Source organism: Quercus suber, unplaced genomic scaffold, assembly GCF_002906115.3.
Source record: "Quercus suber isolate HL8 unplaced genomic scaffold, Cork oak 2.0 scaffold_60, whole genome shotgun sequence".
Lineage (NCBI taxonomy): Eukaryota > Viridiplantae > Streptophyta > Magnoliopsida > Fagales > Fagaceae > Quercus > Quercus suber.
In genome coordinates, this window is record NW_027069525.1 from 1,648,165 (window position 1) to 1,668,514 (window position 20,350).

General features: G+C 35.1%; 2 protein-coding genes across 3 annotated transcripts; one reads left to right on the top strand and one right to left on the bottom strand.

Annotated features, from left to right (window-relative positions):
* The first annotated feature begins 533 nt into the window (after positions 1–533).
* On the top strand, positions 534–7,772 carry LOC112006369 (uncharacterized). 2 transcript variants are annotated; one of them, XM_024038651.2, is made up of 22 exons: positions 534–659; positions 1,150–1,294; positions 1,893–1,972; positions 2,271–2,357; positions 2,488–2,538; positions 2,630–2,747; positions 2,830–2,886; positions 2,990–3,054; positions 3,215–3,298; positions 3,407–3,457; positions 3,577–3,639; positions 3,754–3,800; positions 3,950–4,019; positions 4,106–4,168; positions 5,254–5,343; positions 5,424–5,462; positions 5,588–5,815; positions 5,927–6,012; positions 6,234–6,282; positions 6,395–6,475; positions 6,625–6,718; positions 7,170–7,772. In XM_024038651.2, exons 2-22 carry the CDS (start codon positions 1,177–1,179, stop codon positions 7,448–7,450), a joined length of 1,902 nt encoding a protein of 633 aa, XP_023894419.1. In that variant the 5' UTR covers positions 534–659; positions 1,150–1,176; the 3' UTR covers positions 7,451–7,772. The 2 variants fall into 2 exon arrangements, with proteins under 2 accessions (XP_023894419.1, XP_023894421.1); XM_024038653.2 differs by having other exon boundaries at positions 534–650.
* A 964-nt stretch (positions 7,773–8,736) lies between these two features.
* LOC112006371 (ABC transporter D family member 2, chloroplastic) lies at positions 8,737–19,785 on the bottom strand. Its single transcript, XM_065772550.1, has 9 exons — positions 18,989–19,785; positions 18,833–18,900; positions 16,067–16,393; positions 15,808–15,972; positions 12,843–13,071; positions 12,124–12,362; positions 11,686–12,010; positions 9,562–9,833; positions 8,737–9,123 (listed from the first exon to the last, which is right to left on the bottom strand). Exons 1-9 carry the CDS (start codon positions 19,494–19,496, stop codon positions 8,938–8,940), a joined length of 2,319 nt encoding a protein of 772 aa, XP_065628622.1. The 5' UTR covers positions 19,497–19,785; the 3' UTR covers positions 8,737–8,937.
* Between the last annotated feature and the right edge of the window lie 565 nt (positions 19,786–20,350).

A 20,350-nucleotide genomic window follows, 5' to 3' on the forward strand; every position in this document is an offset into this window, starting at 1 on the left:
TTGAAAAATCCTTTTAGGAAAAGACCAATTATAAAAAAGCTATAAAAATAATAAATAAATAAACGCCAAAAAAGAGCAAATCAGGGAGAAACCCTAATAAGTCAAAATGACAAAATAATAATTATTATTTTGCCACACTGAGAATTTTAATAAATTTTTATTGGTTCTTATTTAAGTCTGTTACAATATTATTTTGCCATTTATATTAATAATAATAATGCCATATTGGAAATTTTAATAGCTTCTTATTAGTTCTTATTTGAAATCAGATCTATTATTACAATATTATTTTTTCATTTATATTAATAATTAGTCAATGAAATATTTTTTAGATATTTATGCGGTTTTTAGAGTTATTTAAGAAAAACAAAAAGGAGAAAAAAAAAATCAAGAGGCTGATATTGTTTTTTAATGCGGTTTTTAGAGTTATTTAAGAAAAACAAAAAGGAGAAAAAAAATTCAAGAGGCTGATTTTTTTTTTTTTTTTTTTTTGTATTTATAAGAAAAAGAAAAAAGAAAAAAGAAAAGAGTAGGCATAAAAAGAGAGCGAAGAGAGAGTTTAAGAGGTTAAGAGTTTGAGAGCCCGCCGCCTGAGAGAAAGATTGTGAACTCATCTCTGAACTCAAAAACTGAAAGACACAGAAACAAAGGTAACAAAGGTAGGTTTGTGTACTAATGACAAACCCTTTCTTGGTACAATACTAAGCTTTAACACACAAAAAACACGGTTCCAAAATTACTTTCATTGAATCCAATTCTACTTTCTTGTCTCATTCTTTCATTTCTTGGTCTTTCTTTTTTATTAATCTTTATTCAAAAGCAGAATCTTTTTCTTTTTGAGAGAAAGAGAGAGAGAGACACGCACCACAAATCCCCGCAAAGAAAAGAAAAAAAAAAGTATAGTCTTTGTAAAAACCGCCATTGTGAACAAGGTTACATTTTTCTCTCCGTTCAGACTGTCTGTTTGATAATATTGTATATAAAATCCCAAAGGGAGAACTGGGTCTTTCTGGATTACTTAACCACCGCTATTCTAATACCACTTCTTTTGAATTGTTTTTGTTTTTTTGGGTTGTGTGCTTTTGAGTTTGTGTAATAATTAATTTTGTGTTATTGTGATTGTTGCTGTTGTTTGGTTTCGTTTGGAAGGAATTGGTATAAAAAGAGAGAGAGAAAATGAAGTATATATTGGTGACGGGTGGTGTAGTAAGCGGTCTTGGCAAAGGGGTCACTGCTAGTAGCATTGGACTTCTGCTTATAGCTTGTGGACTTCGTGTAACTTCAATTAAGATTGGTATACCACTCTTTCATTCCTGGTTTTCTCATTTACAGTCATTGCTTTGCATTTGGATTTCAAACAAAAATGGGATTTTATTTTTATATACATTAATTAAAATGGAAATATGGTGATTTTTGCCCTTTTTCTTATTTAATTTTTGATGGCTAATGAATTTAGTGGATTGGCTGAACAACCATACTAAGCAGCTTTTATGCATACCAAGACCATCTATTTCCAGTAATCCTTTTCAGAGGACTATGGTGCCATTTCCATCAAATAGATATTTTGCTTATAATATAAACCAATGTTTCTATTGTAAGGAGTCAAATTCTTAATTTTTCATAGAAATGGCAATCCTTTGAGTGCCATTATCTTGATAAAAGTGTTGATGCTTAATTTAAATTTACCATCTTGAATGCCAAATTCTTGAAAAAAGAAGTTATGCAGGTCAATCATGCTTAATGCACTCTCTCTTTTACATGTCACTAAAAGGGTCATTTCTCATTGCTTGTCCAAACCTTAGTGAGGTATTGGGAGGAAGGTGGCTTGAAAAGGTTCAAACTATATATTTGCATTATTCTTATTATGTTCTAAATTGGTTCCATACATGCAGATCCTTACCTGAACACTGATGCGGGGACCATGTCTCCTTTTGAGCATGGGGAGGTATTTGTCTTAGACGATGGCGGTGAGGTAAGTTAAATTCTGGATTATTTTCTGTTCGTCTATTATCATACAAGGTGGGAAAGAACAAATGCATACCAAACATCAGCTTTTCCTAAATAGAATTATAAATGCAAGCCAAAGAGTGTTCTGATTTTACTTTGAACAATACTTTCACTGGTTTTATGGGTTATCTGTGTTCATCTCCTATTGTTGAAAGCACATGCATTGATGTTCTGATTACTATGCTTTCTCTAAGGAGGGTGTGTGTGTTTCATGTTTTCATTTTATGGAAAGAATATGACTGGTTTTTTGTTTTATTTTGAAGGTGGACCTTGACCTTGGAAACTATGAACGGTTTTTAGACGTTAAGTTAACCCGTGACAACAATATTACAACTGGAAAAATATATCAGGTATACTGAAATGAATTCTTCCACTGTTTGTAGTGAAGTCTACCAATTTGAGTTAGTATGAAAAATCATGTGAGCTCAGTATCCCAGAGAATTATTGCTCTCTTTAATTCTTTGTCTTGATGTTTAACAGTCTGTTCTTGAGAAGGAGAGAAAAGGAGACTACCTTGGAAAGACTGTCCAGGTCTTTTTGACGTTCAACTTCTTTCCTTGTACTAAGCTTTCCATTTTATTTTATGGATTCTGATTTTTTTTTTCCCTTTGCTTTACTCTAGGTTGTTCCGCACATTACAGATGCCATTCAAGAGTGGATAGAGCGTGTTGCAAAAATACCAGTGGATGGACAAGAAGGTCCAGCTGATGTTTGTGTCATTGAATTGGGTGGAACTATAGGTATGTTAAAATATTTTATGTGTATTAAGATGAGCCCTTCCCTTGTTATTATAAAGATTAAAATATATTTGTCTTGATGCAGGTGACATTGAATCTATGCCATTCATTGAGGCGCTTGGCCAATTTTCATACCATGTAGGTAAGATCAATGAGAGCATCATCTAATTTTGCATGTTCTTGTAAGTAAAATTGTTTTATTGAGTTTATTTGAGCTGGTTTTACCCAAGTGTTTCTGGTATTAGGCCCTGGTAATTTCTGCTTAGTTCACGTCAGCCTTGTCCCTGTTCTCAATGTTGTTGGTGAGCAGGTATATGATACATCATTTTTTTTATTTGTGGGGCATACTAGTTCTAAGTTTTGTAAATGTGAATTGCACTTGAGTATAGAATCATTGATTTTGCTGTCTTATATTTTCCAAAAACAGCATGGCTTTAATTAATAGAGTGCTCAAAATTTTCAATTTATAGAAAACAAAACCTACCCAGCATAGTGTTCGGGGACTCAGAGGAATGGGGTTGACACCAAATATTCTTGCTTGTCGTAGTACAAAGGTTTCCTTCTTTCCCTCACTTTATTTTTCTTTCAGCAACTTAATTTGACTGCTGTAGTCTCAAAGATCCTTTCTTTCTTTCTTTTTTCTATTGTTATGGTTTTGACAGGCACTTGATGAGAATGTTAAGGGGAAACTTGCTCAATTTTGCCATGTGCCGGTAAAATCACCTAGATACTTGCACATATGCATATGTGCACGCGCTGGATGTTCTTTCCTTTGCGTTTCTCTATACCATTAGTTACAATATTATTCTAAGAAGAACTGACTTATTTACAGGAAGAAAATATTGTCACTCTCTATGATGTTCCAAACATATGGCACATTCCCTTGCTATTAAGAGTAAGTAATTTCTTTTATCAATTCTGAAACTGTTTGTGGTTATAATTGTTGCAAGGCAAGAAATTGAAAATCTCTCTCACTCTCTGTCTCTCTCTGTCTCTCTCTCTGAAATAGGATCAGAAGGCACATGAAGCAATCCTGAAAGAGCTGAACCTTCTAGGGTTTGTCTTTCTAACTCACTCTATTTTTGCTGTGTAATCTGTTTCTCGCTTCTTTCGCTGCATCTCTTTTATGGGATTAAAATTTTGTCAACAATGTTTAAGAGTCTATCGTTTTTCTTGTGGCCCATTAACGTTTCTATAATTTCCAGTGTTGCTAGAGAGCCTGCTTTAAAGGAATGGACTGTGAGGACAAAAGTTTATGACACATTACACAAGCCTGTGGGTCTCAAGCATCTCATATATGCTTTGGATTGATTTATTGAATAATGTGAAGAATAATGCTCTAACTTCCATCTACGTTACAGGTTAGAATTGCCATGGTTGGAAAATACACTGGCCTTTCAGATGCATACCTCTCTGTTTTAAAGGTAAGTTGCTTTATTGTTCAATGATTTGGAAATCCAGTTTCCATTAATTATCATAATTATCTTTCTCAATGTCATATTTATGTGTTACTTATTTGTTTACCTCTCCTCTCCCATCTCCCTCCATTCCAAACATACTCTTACATTTATCAAGTTCTGCATCCAATCTAATTAATTTAGAGCAATAGTATTTGCATCTCTACAACTTGCATTAACTACTTGTACAATTTGAAATAACATATTGTGTATCTGCCCCGGTGTGTATGCATGTGCAAATTTGCCTTTTGATACATGACTAAATATTTGTCTTATTTTCTATTTAGTGCTTGTTAATGTTGAGGGTTTTTTTTTTTTCTAATGAAGTTGCTCGATAATGGGTGACAAATAATTATACTTTTAGAAAAGCTTGTAAACATTAAAGGATAGATTATCATTTGAAGTTAATTGTTTCACATTTTGTATGGTCATATATTTATATTTAATATTTCAATATAGATACTTTCAACAGTTTAGTAACTATTATATGCAACTCAAGCTGTCTCATTGCAGCAGATGCGTGTTTAGGGATTATATGACTGTAGCTTTGTGGAACAATTATCCATGTAACACCATTTTGAAACAGCCTACTTGGTCTTTATTTCAGACGTGTGTTTACGGTTTATATGCTCCCCACCTCCTGGTGCAGGATAGCAACCTTCTTAATTTTAACTGGACAGATTTGTCCTTCAATTTACACTTGAAATAAGGCTACTGGGCATATTTGTGCACGCACACAAGGGTTAAAGATATGTATAAACAATTTGCGTTAGTTGTCTGGCTGCAAGGGTTAAAGATAAACCTTTACAATATACCATTCTTTCATGCTATATGGATGTCATGCATACATTTTGTATGTATTAAGTGTTCTTTATTTATTTTTTGTACACATCATGCCAATGAATGGAGCTATAGCTCATAATAATGGGATGGAGGGTGAAATCGTGGGTTCAAGAACCACTAGGTCTGTGTGTGACCAATAAAAAAACCATACATATCATGCTTCTAAAGTTGTGACACTTCAGGTCATAATATATAGCTTCTTCTTCCAGGCTCTTTTGCATGCCTCTGTTGCTTGCCACAGGAAGCTTGTTGTAGATTGGGTTGCAGCAGGAGAACTTGAAGACATTACTGCAAAAGAGGTGGGTGCTGAATTGTACTTATCTTACGCTTGTTTATTGAAAATGTTTTACAATTGACTATTATTTCCTAATACTTGCAGGCCCCTGATGTTTATGAGGCAGCATGGGATCTTTTGAAGGTGATTCTACTTGAAGAATTGATTGCCTTATAATAATCTTCTGTTTCTATGTACATTACATTGAATTTATAAATTAATGTAGATTTATTTTGCCCATTACGCTTCTAAACAATCTTCCGTTGCAGGGTGCTGATGGTGTTCTTGTTCCAGGAGGGTTTGGTGATAGAGGAGTGCAAGGGAAAATTCTTGCAGCAAAATATGCTCGAGAGAATAATGTTCCGTACCTAGGTATTTGTCTTGGGATGCAAATTGCTGTCATTGAGTTTGCACGATCTGTCCTTGGTTTGCATGATGCCAACAGTACTGAGTTTGATAGTGAAACAACAAATCCTTGTGTAATATTTATGCCAGAGGTAAGTAATTGTAAAAGAATTCAAGTGTGTGTGTGTGTTTGTGTGTGTGTATATCTTTGTATGGTAATCAATGTTCAATCTAGTTAAGCTAGTGTCTGTTCTACTTACTAGGGTTCAAAAACTCATATGGGAGGTACTATGCGTCTGGGATCAAGGAGGACTCAGTTCAATGTTCCTGATTGCATATCTGCAAAGTTGTAAGGACTTCAGACTGACTTAAGATTGCATGCATTCATATGCCACTCACACTTCACAACTTGCTTGGGGTATCCTTTAATAATGATAAATGTGCTTTGTATTCAATAATTTATCTCCATATAGGAACTTATGATAACACCATATCCCATGATTATATAAATGGATCCTCATCAAACATTCTCAGCTCTAACCTGGCAATATGATTTGGAACTATGTTTAGGTATGGGAATGTAGATTTTGTTGATGAGCGACATCGACATAGATATGAGGTAAATTTCCCCACTGTCTTACATGGTCAAGGCATACACTCTTTATCAAAAAGATGCAGTATATACTACACTCCTGATTGAGTAGTCACTAGAAATTATTGATGGTGTACAGGTCAATCCTAATATGATATCACAACTTGAAAATGCTGGTCTATCATTTGTTGGCAAAGATGAAACTGGTCAGCGCATGGAGGTATGTATTGTAGCGGGAGATGTCATACTGTATTCTATATAAATTAAGTTTATGGGGTCGAACCAAATACTAGAATCTTCAGTTCTTCAACATCATATTTATTTTTATTTATAGTAAGTATGAGCATTTTATTGGTATAATGAATGCAGATTATTGAGTTGCCCAGTCATCCGTACTTTGTTGGTGTTCAGTTCCATCCTGAATTTAAGTCAAGACCTGGGAAACCGTCTGCACTGTTCTTAGGTACTAAATCCCAATTGTTGATTTCATTAGCATCTCTCTTCCTTTTGACTAAGTGCTGATGCAAGGCAAGTACTAATAAAATTATTTGATATGTTGGTGATTGTTACTAGAAGGTTGAGCCAGTACTTATATGTCAACAATGCATTGATTTATAGATTATTTCCAATCTTCATCATCTACATAGTAAATATGCACCTTTGTGAACACTTGGCATATAAAATATGCACCTTTATGCCTGGTCCCCAAAATTGGGACTATACTTGTTCATTTTTTCTCATGTACCATCTGAGAATAGAAATATTTCCTCGTTATGTACTGTCAGTCATCATTTATGTTTGCTATAAAAGTATAAATGCGCCCTATTCACTGAATGGCTAGAATTCAATGGCTTTACTTCATGAATGTGCATCTGTAATAATGGGCTGATATAAATTCTATGTCATGTTTACAGGACTAATTGCAGCAGCATGTAAGAACTTGGAGAATTTTCTACATGATAATGGGCACGTAAGAAAGTCAGTGACTAATGGGATGAGTAATGGGCACTCAATGGTGAAAGCCCACATAAATGGAGGCACAATTAAGTCTTCCAATGGTCCTGTACGTGGTGTGTATAGCAATGGTAATGGTCATGGTCATGGTCATGGTCATGGTCATAGCAATGGTAATGGTCATGGTCATAGCAATGGTCATGGCAATGGTAATGGCGTGCACTTGGAAGGAAGTTTCTGATTCTCTTGTAGCAGGTTCTTCCACACGCATCCTTCTCTCATAAGGGCTTTTTGGTAGCCATCGGTTTTGTCTGTACAGCTGTTGAGGATGGGTAGAAGTTTTAGCTTGGGAGATGTCTTTTGGATGAGGGTGGTGGTGGTGGTGGTGGTTTAGTCTTTTGAATGACGGCTTATGTTTCCAAGAAGTATATGCTGAAGTTGTAAAATTAATTTTGTTGGACTGAGTTTCCTATTTTCGCAAGGACAAACTTTGCTGGCTATGGAAAAGAAAAAGGGATGTATGGACCAGTTTCTAATACATGAGAGCAAATCGTTTTTTTTTTTTTTTTTAAATATATTTTGTTATGAATCGAATATACGTTTTTGCCATGATTGAAAATCACTAGCAAGTGTACGTGCAAATATGCAATAGTAACATTACTTGATTTTTAAGTCGCATGGCATAGAACAGTTTTTGCAACTTGAAGTTTTGAAAGAGAAATAAGAATTGGATATGGTTGTTAAAGGGACCCCCTTTTTTTCCTTCTATAGAAACCAGTTCCTAGGCCCTCTTTAAGGGCCGGTACCGTCGGTTTTGAAGGAGAAACATGAAGTGGATATATGGTTGTTAAAGGAACATTTTTTTCTAATAGAGTCCTTGTAGGGGCCACTACTGACAGTTTTAAAACAGAAACACGAGGTAAATATATGGTTGTTAAAGGGACAGATTTTCTATAGAAACAGGATCCTAGGCCCCTCTAAGGGCCACCCTTCCATATTGTTTCAGGGGCCGAGGAGCCATTAGGGCCCCCCTGCCCTCTATCCGCCAGGTAACCCTCCAAATCACATGGAGCTTCCAAGTTCGATCCCATTTGTCTCGATATGAGGGAGCATCATATCCAAAAATGATTTTTCTTTTAGAGTTCATCTTAATCACATGTAAAAACTTAATTGACCTATTGCTTGTCCGATGTGGGATCTAGCACATGGCCGCACATCTCATCCAATTAGACACTGAATCTGGATATCATAATTAATGCCCTGATTCATTGAAATTTTATCCTACAACAGCACATGAAAAGACAGGATGGAAGAATTTGAGACCCCTAAGTCATGCCATCTCCCTTGAACTCGATGATAAAAATTTTGCAAATACCAAAAACTTGGCATTAGAATTTTGGTCCCAAAAAGGAGTACGAAATCCTCACCCCACTTTTAAAAAGAACAAAGAAATAATGATAAAGGTGGGACTCCATCTAGGTCTCTGTTAAGCCACTAGAGATGTTAAGGTGGAAAATAGAGAATTCATTGAAAGTGGAAGAGGAAATTTTGAATAACTGCTTGAAAACATAGTGGCTATAAGTATATACAGGCATGGATGACCAAGCAATTCAACTGCCATTTTCAAGTACAAATCTCAATTTAGAATTCTCCTTCCCATTTTGGAGCATTGAAGCCACCTTACAAAAGGCAGCAAATAGCACTGAATAATTTCCAGGAAGCCCACAATTATAGCTTTAATTTATTATACACTGTGTCACGATTAATCAATTCAATGTGCCAGTTGCGCTGCTTACTATTGGGGTCTGTTGTGGATATACTTAAGTTCCTGTTGTGGTAGTCATAAAGAGTTCGCCGATGGCCAATGCTAATATATGTGATGCCTGCTGCTCCAATCTGCTGGTATAAATGAGCCTGCAAACAGAAGCACAACCATTAAAATCTCAAGTTGAATTGAAGAGGGATCATGCCATCTTAACTCAACTCAACAACCTCTTGGCTGCCTGAAATATTAGCAGCCTAGTAGTCTTGACTTCAAATGTACACACAAGTTTGATTTACACGTGTGGAATACAAGAAAATGGAAATTCTGCCACTATAATTTCTTCCAGACTTCCAGTAGATCCATATCTCCTTGTCTAGTATTTACACATGGTAAAAAACTTGGAATCTCCTGAAAATTCACTTAACTAGAAGTCCACAGGATCCATATTTACTGGACAGGAAAGGTACATTACTTTAGACAAAGACATCTTTCAATTCCCATATAGGGAGAACAAAGCAAAGTGGTGCATTCCTTAATCTAAAAATAAAACTTGCATTGTAAAATAGAAGATTAAAAATCCATGATACCTCATTGGCTTCATCTAAAGCACTGGTAGATTCATCCAATAGAACCAATTTTGGTTTTGAAAGCAAAAGACGTGCAAAAGCAAGTCGTTGCTGCTCTCCAAGTGAAAGAACACTAGACCACTCACATGTTGAATCCAGACTACCAAAACGAGACAATATATAGCCAAGACGGACATCCTCTAAGGCCTGTTTTAGATCATCGTTTGTGGGCTTAATAGGTTTCTCAATTTCATTTCCTGAGATTTGTGCACGCATCAAGAAAGGCAGTAAACCTGAAACAAATTTGATTACACTCAAAACATCAAAGCTGAGAATGCTTAAATAAAAAGGACTTGATACATGGCAAAGATGAGTAGCCGAAGGATATAAAATCACTCAATATAATAATTAGATAAATCAACATGGCATGTTTTTTGTCAATTAGTGTATAAGCTAATATAGAAAGCATAGAGGTATCTGAACTCTTAAGGTCTTTGTTAGTACATCAATGTATGATGTGTTTGATATATATTGTTGGTCCACTTTCTAATAGCTTAAGCTTTTAGGACAAGTGGTTTAAAACAGAGCATCGGAGCCTTGGTTATCAAAGAAGTCTTCAGATCGAATCCTAATAATCGAAGTAACCCCAGTTTGTTCTAATTATTTTTCAGTGTTTGACTCTCTGGAAGGTCCGTAGTAGTTCATGGTGTTGGATGTGCTTGCACATTTAGGAGATGAATTATAATGTATAAGCTTAAAATGCATTGTTGAACACATTTCTTATCAAGGTAAGCTTTTCGTACAATCATTGTCTAACACTCTCTGATCATAATCCAATATCCTATAGCAAAGATCCATCAATTACCATATATATTTAACTAAGAATTCTTTATTTCCACTTTCTTGTTCAAAAGTCCTTCAAATTACAAACGAATTGAGCAGAAAATGCTAGAGATATTTTCTACTATAGTTTTTAACATTTGAAATTAAAAAATAAAAAATAATTACATACCAGTTGGTTTAGCACTATCTGAGTTGGCAACTGCATCTTCAGCCCACATAGGATAAAGCAATTGCTGACGAAGTGTTCCCAAAACCATATACGGTCTTTGAGGAAGGAAAAATATGCCTCTAGAATTTCTATTTATGTGTCTTTTAAGTTCCCTGTGTGTATCATGTATTGTATTTGCTTCAGGAAGATCCCCATCTGAAGAAATTGATGACTGAGGATATTGCCCATCGTCTACATAGAATGTGACTCTTCCTCTTCCAGTACTCCAAAGACCAGCCAAAGCTCTTAACAAGGAAGTCTTACCACTCCCGCTAGGCCCTGTTACCTGTTAGCACAGGTACATACCAGTATATGTCTTCAACACCCATAAGTTTGCAGAGATTAGTCCCACCCAGTTTTGAAAGCAAAAGACGTGCAAAAGCAAGTCGTTGCTGCTCTCCAAGTGAAAGAACACTAGACCACTCACATGTTGAATCCAGACTACCAAAACGAGACAATATATAGCCAAGACGGACATCCTCTAAGGCCTGTTTTAGATCATCGTTTGTGGGCTTAATAGGTTTCTCAATTTCATTTCCTGAGATTTGTGCACGCATCAAGAAAGGCAGTAAACCTGAAACAAATTTGATTACACTCAAAACATCAAAGCTGAGAATGCTTAAATAAAAAGGACTTGATACATGGCAAAGATGAGTAGCCAAAGGATATAAAATCACTCAATATAATAATTAGATAAATCAACATGGCATGTTTTTCATCAGTTAGTGTATAAGCTAATATAGAAAGCATAGAGGTATCTGAACTCTTAAGGTCTTTGTTAGTTCATGGTGTTGGATGTGCTTGCACATTTAAGAGATGAATTATAATGTATAAGCTTAAAATGCATTGTTGAACACATTTCTTATCAAGGTAAGCTTTTCGTACAATCATTGTCTAACACTCTCTTATCATAATCCAATATCCTATAGCAAAGATCCATCAATTACCATATATATTTAACTAAGAATTTTTTATTTCCACTTTCTTGTTCAAAAGTACTTCAAATTACAAACGAATTGAGCAGAAAATGCTAGAGATATTTTCTACTATAGTTTTTAACATTTGAAATTAAAAAATAAAAAATAATTACATACCAGTTGGTTTAGCACTATCTGGGTTGGCAACTGCATCTTCAGCCCACATAGGATAAAGCAATTGCTGACGAAGTGTTCCCAAAACCATATACGGTCTTTGAGGAAGGAAAAATATGCCTCTAGAATTTCTATTTATGTGACTTTTAAGTTCCCTGTGTGTATCATGTATTGTATTTGCTTCAGGAAGATCCCCATCTGAAGAAATTGATGACTGAGGATATTGCCCATCGTCTACATAGAATGTGACTCTTCCTCTTCCAGTACTCCAAAGACCAGCCAAAGCTCTTAACAAGGAAGTCTTACCACTCCCGCTAGGCCCTGTTACCTGTTAGCACAGGTACATAACAGTATATGTCTTCAACACTCATAAGTTTGCAGAGATTAGTCCCACCACCCCCCTCAAAATAAAATAAAAATAAAATAAAACAAACCACTCACCAGCAAATGATCCTTCTCATTGATCACCAATGATAAGTCTCTAACCAGTGTAGCTTTGCTTGGAGTCCGTAGGGTCAAATTCTCTATATCCAGTAATTTTTTATACGTGTCTTTGGGCATTGATCCATTAGACTCCAGTACAGGTGAACTTCTAACACTATTGTATACAAGAAATATCTCTTCTGAGGGGTCAGAAAGACTTTTAGAGCTGCTGCTATCTAAAATGTCATCAAATTCACCTGCATATGTGGAGGGCCAAGTCTGTTATCATTAGGTAAATAAGCATTCAAATTCAAAGATCTACAGCTACCCCATAGAGGATTCCCAATTTCACTAAGTCATACTAAATGGATCGCACATTTGAGAATACCTTGAATCATTGATAAATTTATGAAAGTGATTTTTTTTTTTTTTTTTTGGGACAAACATGTGTAACACTGACATTGAGATGCTTTTATCCCATTACACTAGATATCCATGGTGAACTCCAGGAACACAAAGGGATAAGAATAAGCACAGCAAGCTTTCCAGACATGTTATATCTATAGCAGAGTAAAAAACGCACCCATGTTTCCCCAAATCTTGTATCTTATCCCTTTTTCATTGAGATTTCCAAGCACGATGGGCCACATGGGTAGCCCACTTAACAGCGTTGTAATTGCTCAAAGATGTAATGGAGCCTAATTATAAAAGGAGAAAAAAGGGCCAAGGTACAGCACCTAGTCGATCAATGACAGCTGAAAATGCGCTGATAGACTGAAACTGGTAAACAATGAGAGAGAAGTCTCCAAGGATATGATTGAAAGCAGATACTGACTGATTAATGACACCAAACTCAATTTTTCCTGAAAAGTACATGGGCGCAACAACAGCAGCAGGAAGAATTTGAATGAGGTAACGATAGCCATTGGTGAAGAACTCTAGATTTCTAGAAGATATCAACAATTGCTGCAAAGAAAAACAATAAAAGTATTCCATACTTTAGAGTGGACCACAGGTATCATTTAAATAATAGGACTTCAACATGATAATAAAAACTTGAATTAGTTGACAATCAATGAGAAGCTAGATGAGAACCAATAAAAAGGAAAGTAGGGAGAGTAAAATGTTTTGGTCCTGATTAGTGTCCATTTGGAAAAAAAGCAAAATGCTTTTTGCTTTTTGTCTATGTTTTAAAAAAAAAATTTGAAATTAAGCCAACTTTTATCTTTTTGTCTCACATTTAGCAATAAGCTACTAAAAACCACAAGATACCAAACGGACACTTAATGTTAAAGGTACTAATATCAAAGGAAATATCAATATCAATTTGATAATCTATGAAAATTAATAGCAAAAATCATAGATGCAAATATGGAAAATTTTAGTTGATAATTCATCACTTAAAACAAAAATTTTATAAATAAAATGCATATGTGGTTAGTATATGAGTAGGGTACTTAACAGTACACATTGTCAAATAAATTATATCCAGCAATAAAGTTATGTGAAATGAGTTCACAAATATTCAAAGTATAAATATCACAACATGATAACACACTACAAGTTTAATATTAGCTGCCTACAACCAGATAGAGTTTTTGATCTCATTGAGTGAGGGTCACGGGAGTGTAACATGGTTTCTAACAATACTTATACTCTGTCACTAAATGTTCATAAAAGAAGAGAAATTCTCATCAAGAAATTCAATAAATATTGTTGTTTTTATGGCGATATTGGGCATATAGTCACATTATGTATATACAAACATAGGGGAGTTGTGTGTGTATAGGCTGGAAATGTCTATATTGTCGCTTCAAATAGAAGCACAAATATGAGTTCTGTTGGCAAAGAGCTTTGCAGGCTGGAAACACTACCTAGTAAGATTGAGATCATGTTCTCCAAAAATTAAGTTTCCCTCCGTGGGGAAGAAAGGCAATCAATACCAACTTAACAGTTCCATAAGATTAAGGCCAAAATTTGACTACAAAAAATTAACCAAAAGCAAGGTCACTTGAATAAAGCTGACCGTACCACTTGTATGGATGTTGAAGTCAACCAAAATGACTCTAACCTCAGTGGCGTTTTCTGTTATAAGAACTATCCTTTTTTTTTTTTTTAATAGGTAATCAAAGAAATATTATTAATGAAAATAGAAAGTAAAAATACAAGTTGTTCATGATGAGGAACAACAAGAAAAGGATAAAACAAACAACAAAAAAAGAGGGAAATCAAGAAACTAATCTAAGAGAAAACATAAACTCAGAGAGAGAAGAACAATCAATAAAACCCCAACAACAAGACCACTCAAAAAGACTACACTGGCACAAAACCTTTAACTCTTCCAAAGTCTTCTCAGTGTCCTCAAAGGAACGACATTTTCGTTCCAACCAAGCAATCCAGATCAAGTAACCTGGAATCAAATTCCAAATATTTGAAGTATGATTCCCAAGCCATTGATGTCAACAAATAAAAGTCCCGTCACCAATCCTGGCATAACCCAATGAATACCGAAAGCCTGAAGCATAAAAGTCTATAAGGTATATGTAACAGGACAATGAAGAAGAAGGTGGTCCACCGACTCCCCATCACAATGACACATACAACACCGATTTGCCGAAGAGCGACCGCTAAGAATGAGATTATCCAAAGTAAGAATTTGACCATGAGCAGTTGTCCACAAAAAGAAAGCCACTCGCTTAGGAACCTTTGGTTTCCAAACACCCTTCCAAGGAAACAAAGAATCCTGAGTTCATCGAATTGTATGGTAGAAAGACCTGGTGTCAAACTATCCTTGATGTTGAAGTTAAATTCAATGATATCTTCAATCATGGAACTTCCTAAAGAAATACTCTTAGACTCTGGCAATGTAAAAATAGCATTCCCCCTCCCACAACCTCATGCAAGAACATATGATGTAAATCATGTAAGCATATATTCAAGGTGTGAGACATGCAGTTGTCAAATCAAAAGCATATGACTGCAATGTAGCAAAACTTGGTTTGGAATTTGGGGCTAGTGAAGTACATTCACATGAACAATAAATAAAATCATCCGCATAAGACAATGAAATTTAACGTCATTTGGCAAACTCCATGTTTACATATACGACAACGCCAACCAAACTCCACTATCAAAAATATATATTACAACCACACTCAACCAAATCTCACAAACACAAATTAACTCAAAATCCCACATAAACCCAAACTAATTCAAATCTCAATATCTCACTCACCCAAAAATAACTCTCAATACCAGCAAACTCACAAGACCCTCACAATCATAAAGCCCCAATACATTCAATTGGGCTCTCCCACTCAAACAATAGACAAACTCTAAACTCACACATGCATTCATCTTTCAACCCCAAAAGAACTACCAAACTACTCTTCAAAGAAACCCACTCATGTTCTTTTAAGAAAATTCTCCTATTCCTAATGAGAGAACCATATGAGCCAAAGTCACTAAAACCCTCAATATTGATGCTTATATCTAAGGCTCTAACTCCAATTCGTTGGTGAATGAGGAATACAAAATTACTTTTTTTGACTAGTAACACCAATTACTTTTGCTATGGAACAAACTTTCCTTCCACTAAAAAGAAAACCCAAATAGGTAACCAGGCCAAAATAGGAATTTTAGGCCATTTTTAATTATAGGAAAATGGAAACAGCATAAGGAAAAGAGTGAAAACATCCATACAGTCAAATTTTCAAAAGCACTTCTGAAGCGCTGCAGCAGAAGTTGCATTTCGTTATCTTCGCCACCATAAAAAGCAATTGATTCAGCATTTTCTCTAACGCGTACTAGTCCATAACGAAAATCTGCTTCTTTCTTCTCTTGCAAGAAATTTAGAGTCACCAAACCCTGAAATTAGTAGTGAAACAGTCTCCAGTCAGTCAAACTGGTATTATCTTTATGGAAAAAATTCTACTGTATGTTGAAAACATAGGGTACTCACCTTTCCAAGAAAAACACTTAAAGCTGTTCCACCAATCGAATACACAAGAAGAATGATAAACAGTGGAGGATAGATGCCATACAAGATGTTACTAAATGATATCAAGTCTACAGCAGAATTGAATAGTATCAAAGAGAAAGAAAGGGCTGTCCCAGTGAAGGAACTTAGATCATCAACAATCCGCTGATCTGGGTTGTCAATAATTGATTGTGATTGAATTTTGTAAAATGTCTGATTCTTCAGATAGCGTTCCATGTAATATCTAGTCATCCAAGACCTCCATCTCAAAGCTAGAGTGTCTCTTGCATAATCTCTCAATACAAAAAACTGTGAAACAACAACATATAATGGGACAATTATATAAATATGATTAGATCAATGGTAAGGAAGGCAATGGCATTAACATAGCAAAGATACTGCACACGAATTCTATGGTGGCAAAGAAAATGGATAGAAGTGGCAGCTCATATATAGGAAAACCCCAAGGACCAATCGGTTCATTTATATTTTCAAACCGGTACTTCTGTGAATATGTTTGATATATCCATTTTCGTGTCATTCTCATCTCCTTTTCTAATAAAAAATTTTTACTTACCAAAAAATATGTTTGATATATGTGGAATTGGATACTTATCTCTAATATGCAGCCAAACAAAAACTGCAAAATAAACAAATCCCATGTTTCCATGATCTAATGGTAATTTCAAGTTCTATATCTGTACTTGAATAATTTATGCAGATGGGTGTTAGCATTTATATAGAGATCACTTGGAAAAAATAGAACTTTACTTTATAATAATTGAGGAAGGAAGGGTAGATCACAAATTTGTTCAAAACAAGTAGTTATGATCAAAGCTCTATTTTTTTCTTTTGTGGGGGGTGTTTGTAATGCATTCAAATAGCTAGAACAGAGGGCTGAATTGATGGGGTTTCCTAAGTAATGAAAAATGTCTAGTTAATTGAACTGTGTTTGACATTAAAAGTTAGGGGGAGTGTTTTTCCTTGTTTATCTCACTCACATAACATTAAGTAATAGGCCAATAGGGTGTTGTTGACAAGTTAAGGTAAAACCAATCTCCTGTTCCTCCCAAAAAAAAAAAAAAAAAAAGGTAAAACCAATCTCATGTTAAATTATGAACTATACTAAACAACATTGCAGGAAATCGTTTTTCAAAAGAAGACAGGTAGGTATTAGCAGAGGAAATGGAAATGGAAATGGAATACCTAAGAAAATGGAGCAAAATTGTGCTCACCGGAATTCCACCAGCAAAGGCTCCTAGGTAATACAGAAGTTGCTTCGTGAATTGCTCTTGGTCCTTGTCTAAAATAGGAAAAAAAAGAAGTAAGTTACAGAAATAACAGAGAAGAGAAGAGAAGAAATGGTAGTTAGAAAGTAGTAGTGAAAGTACTGGCAAGAGCATTGTAGAAGTCACGGCCGAGAAAGTTGAAGCCGACACTGATGCCTGTGGTTCCTAGAGTGAGAGCAAACACAGCCGCCAACTGCCATCTGGCTTGGACTTTGTCTTCTTCACAATACCAATATGGGGCTGCCACCTTCCAGAATCTCCTCGCAAGTGTTTTGAGATCAGGGCCCTTTCTATTACTACTATTGTTATTGTTGTTATCCACTTCTTCTTTTTCATTTGACTCTGGGGTTGAGGTTGAAGAAGAGTCATTGGATGATGATGAAGAGGATGATCTGGTTGCAAAACTGGTCCGCCTCCTACTTCTGGGTCGACTCCTAACATTGGTAACACTGGACATAATAGTTGATGAATGTCTAGAGAAACAGAAACCAACTTTTACTACTTTACTTTGCTTTTGGTTTTGGTATTGGTTTGTGCAACTGCAACACATGGTTGACAGACTGTGTGCCTGTTGTGTCTGTACAACTCCAACTCCAACTCCCATCATTTTTCTTTTTCTTTTCTGGGTAAAACCTACAAAATTATAACTAGCTCATTTTAGCCATTCGTTATTTTTGTACCAATACATTGTAAAATTGTCCCCTAGGCTAGGCTAGAAAGTACAAACTCTCCCTCCTTCTTCCGGTTGCTTTCTCTGAGTTCTAGTTTGACTTTTTAAACTTTTTCTCTTCTGTTTATCTATCAACCAAGTATCTTTATCTGCTACTACATGGGGGAAGTCTTGGCTTAACTCTTTGCGATCCTAGATATGCCACGCCACCCTCACATCTTCTCTATATTTTCAGCCTTTCTTTTTTCCATCTATACAATTTTTCCCTAATTTGTTTTGCTGGCCTGTCATTATTAAAATACAAAAGATAACCTTTTAATTCTTGAAGGCCATAAAAATCCCATTAAGGTTGCGCATGATGTTAGCTTAAAAACCATCTTTTTTATTAGTTAATTTATTTTTATTATTATTTATAAGTCTCATTACACTTGTTGATATTTATAAATCTCACTATACTATTTCAGCTATTTTTTAATTTTATTTATAGTACTTTCAGCAAAAAAATTTCAATTTCAGTTAAATAAATTGTTTCCAAATAAATTCTTAGAGGGAGAAAAAAAAAAAAAAAAAAAAAAAGGTGTTGTTGACAAGTTAAGGTAAAACCAATCTCCTGTTTCTCCACAAAAAAAAAAAAAAAAAAAAAGGGTAAAACCAATCTCATGTTAAATTATGAACTATACTAAACAACATTGCAGGAAATCGTTTTTTAAAAGAAGACAGGTAGGTATTAGCAGAGGAAATGGAAATGGAAATAGAATACCTAAGAAAATGGAGCAAAATTGTGCTCACCGGAATTCCACCAGCAAAGGCTCCCAGGTAATACAGAAGTTGCTTCGTGAATTGCTCTTGGTCCTTGTCTAAAATAGGAAAAAAAAGAAGTAAGTTACAGTAATAATAGAGAAGAGAAGAGAAGAAATGGTAGTTAGAAAGTAGTAGTGAAAGTACTGGCAAGAGCATTGTAGAAGTCACGGCCGAGGAAGTTGAAGCCGACACTGATGCCTGTGGTTGCTAGAGTGAGCGCAAACACAGCCGCCAACTGCCATCTGGCTTGGACTTTGTCTTCTTCACAATACCAATATGGGGCTGCCACCTTCCAGAATCTCCTCACAAGCGTTTTGAGATCAGGGCCCTTTCTATTACTATTATTATTGTTGTTGTTATCCACTTCTTCTTTTTCTTTTGACTCTGGGGTTGAGGTTGAAGAAGAGTCATTTGATGATGATGATGAAGATGATGATCTGGTTGCAAAACTGGTCCTCTTCCTACTTCTGGGTCGACTCCTAACATTGGTAACACTGGACATAATAGTTGATGAATGTCTAGAGAAACAGAAACCAACTTTTACTACTTTACTTTGCTTTTGGTTTTGGTATCGGTTTGTGCAACTGCAACACATGGTTGACAGACTGTGCGCCTGTTGTGTCTGTACAACTCCAACTCCAACTCCCATCATTTTTCTTTTTCTTTTCTGGGTAAAACCTACAAAATTATAACTAACTCATTTTAGCCATTCGTTATTTTTGTACCAATACATTGTAAAATTGTCCCCTAGGCTAGGCTAGAAAGTACAAACTCTCTCTCCTTCTTCCGGTTGCTTTCTCTGAGTTCTAGTTTGACTTTTTAAACTTTTCTCTTCTGTTTATCTATCAACCAAGTATCTTTATCTGCTACTACATGGGGGAAGTCTTGGCTTAACTCTTTGCGATCCTAGACATGCCACGCCACCCTCACATCTTCTCTATATTTTCAGCCTTTCTTTTTTCCATCTGTACAATTTTTCCCTAATTTGTTTTGCTGGCCTGTCATTATTAAAATACAAAAGATAACCTTTTAATTCTTGAAGGCCATAAAATTCCCATTAAGGTTGCGTATGACGTTAGCTTAAAAACTATCTTTTTTTTATTATTTAATTTATTTTTATTATTTATAAGACTTATTATACTTTTTGATATTTATAAATCCCACTATACTATTTTAGTTATTTTTTAACTTTATTTATAGTACTTTTAGCAAAAAAAATTTTAATTTCAGTTAAATAAATTATTCTCAAACAAATTCTTAGAAGAGGAAAAAAAAAAAAAAAAAGATAACTTCTGGGTGCAAGTAAAATGGAAAGATTACTGTAAAATAGTCTAAATAACTTTTGGAGACCTCACATTGATTAAACTGGTGCAAACAAATTTTACAAATGGAAAGAAACTACACTTTCCTCAATTATAAGATTTAATTGCCAAACAATGAATTCAAAAATTTTACTTTATCCATCCAAAGTCTAATTGTAATTGCCTTTTAATACATGAGTTTAAT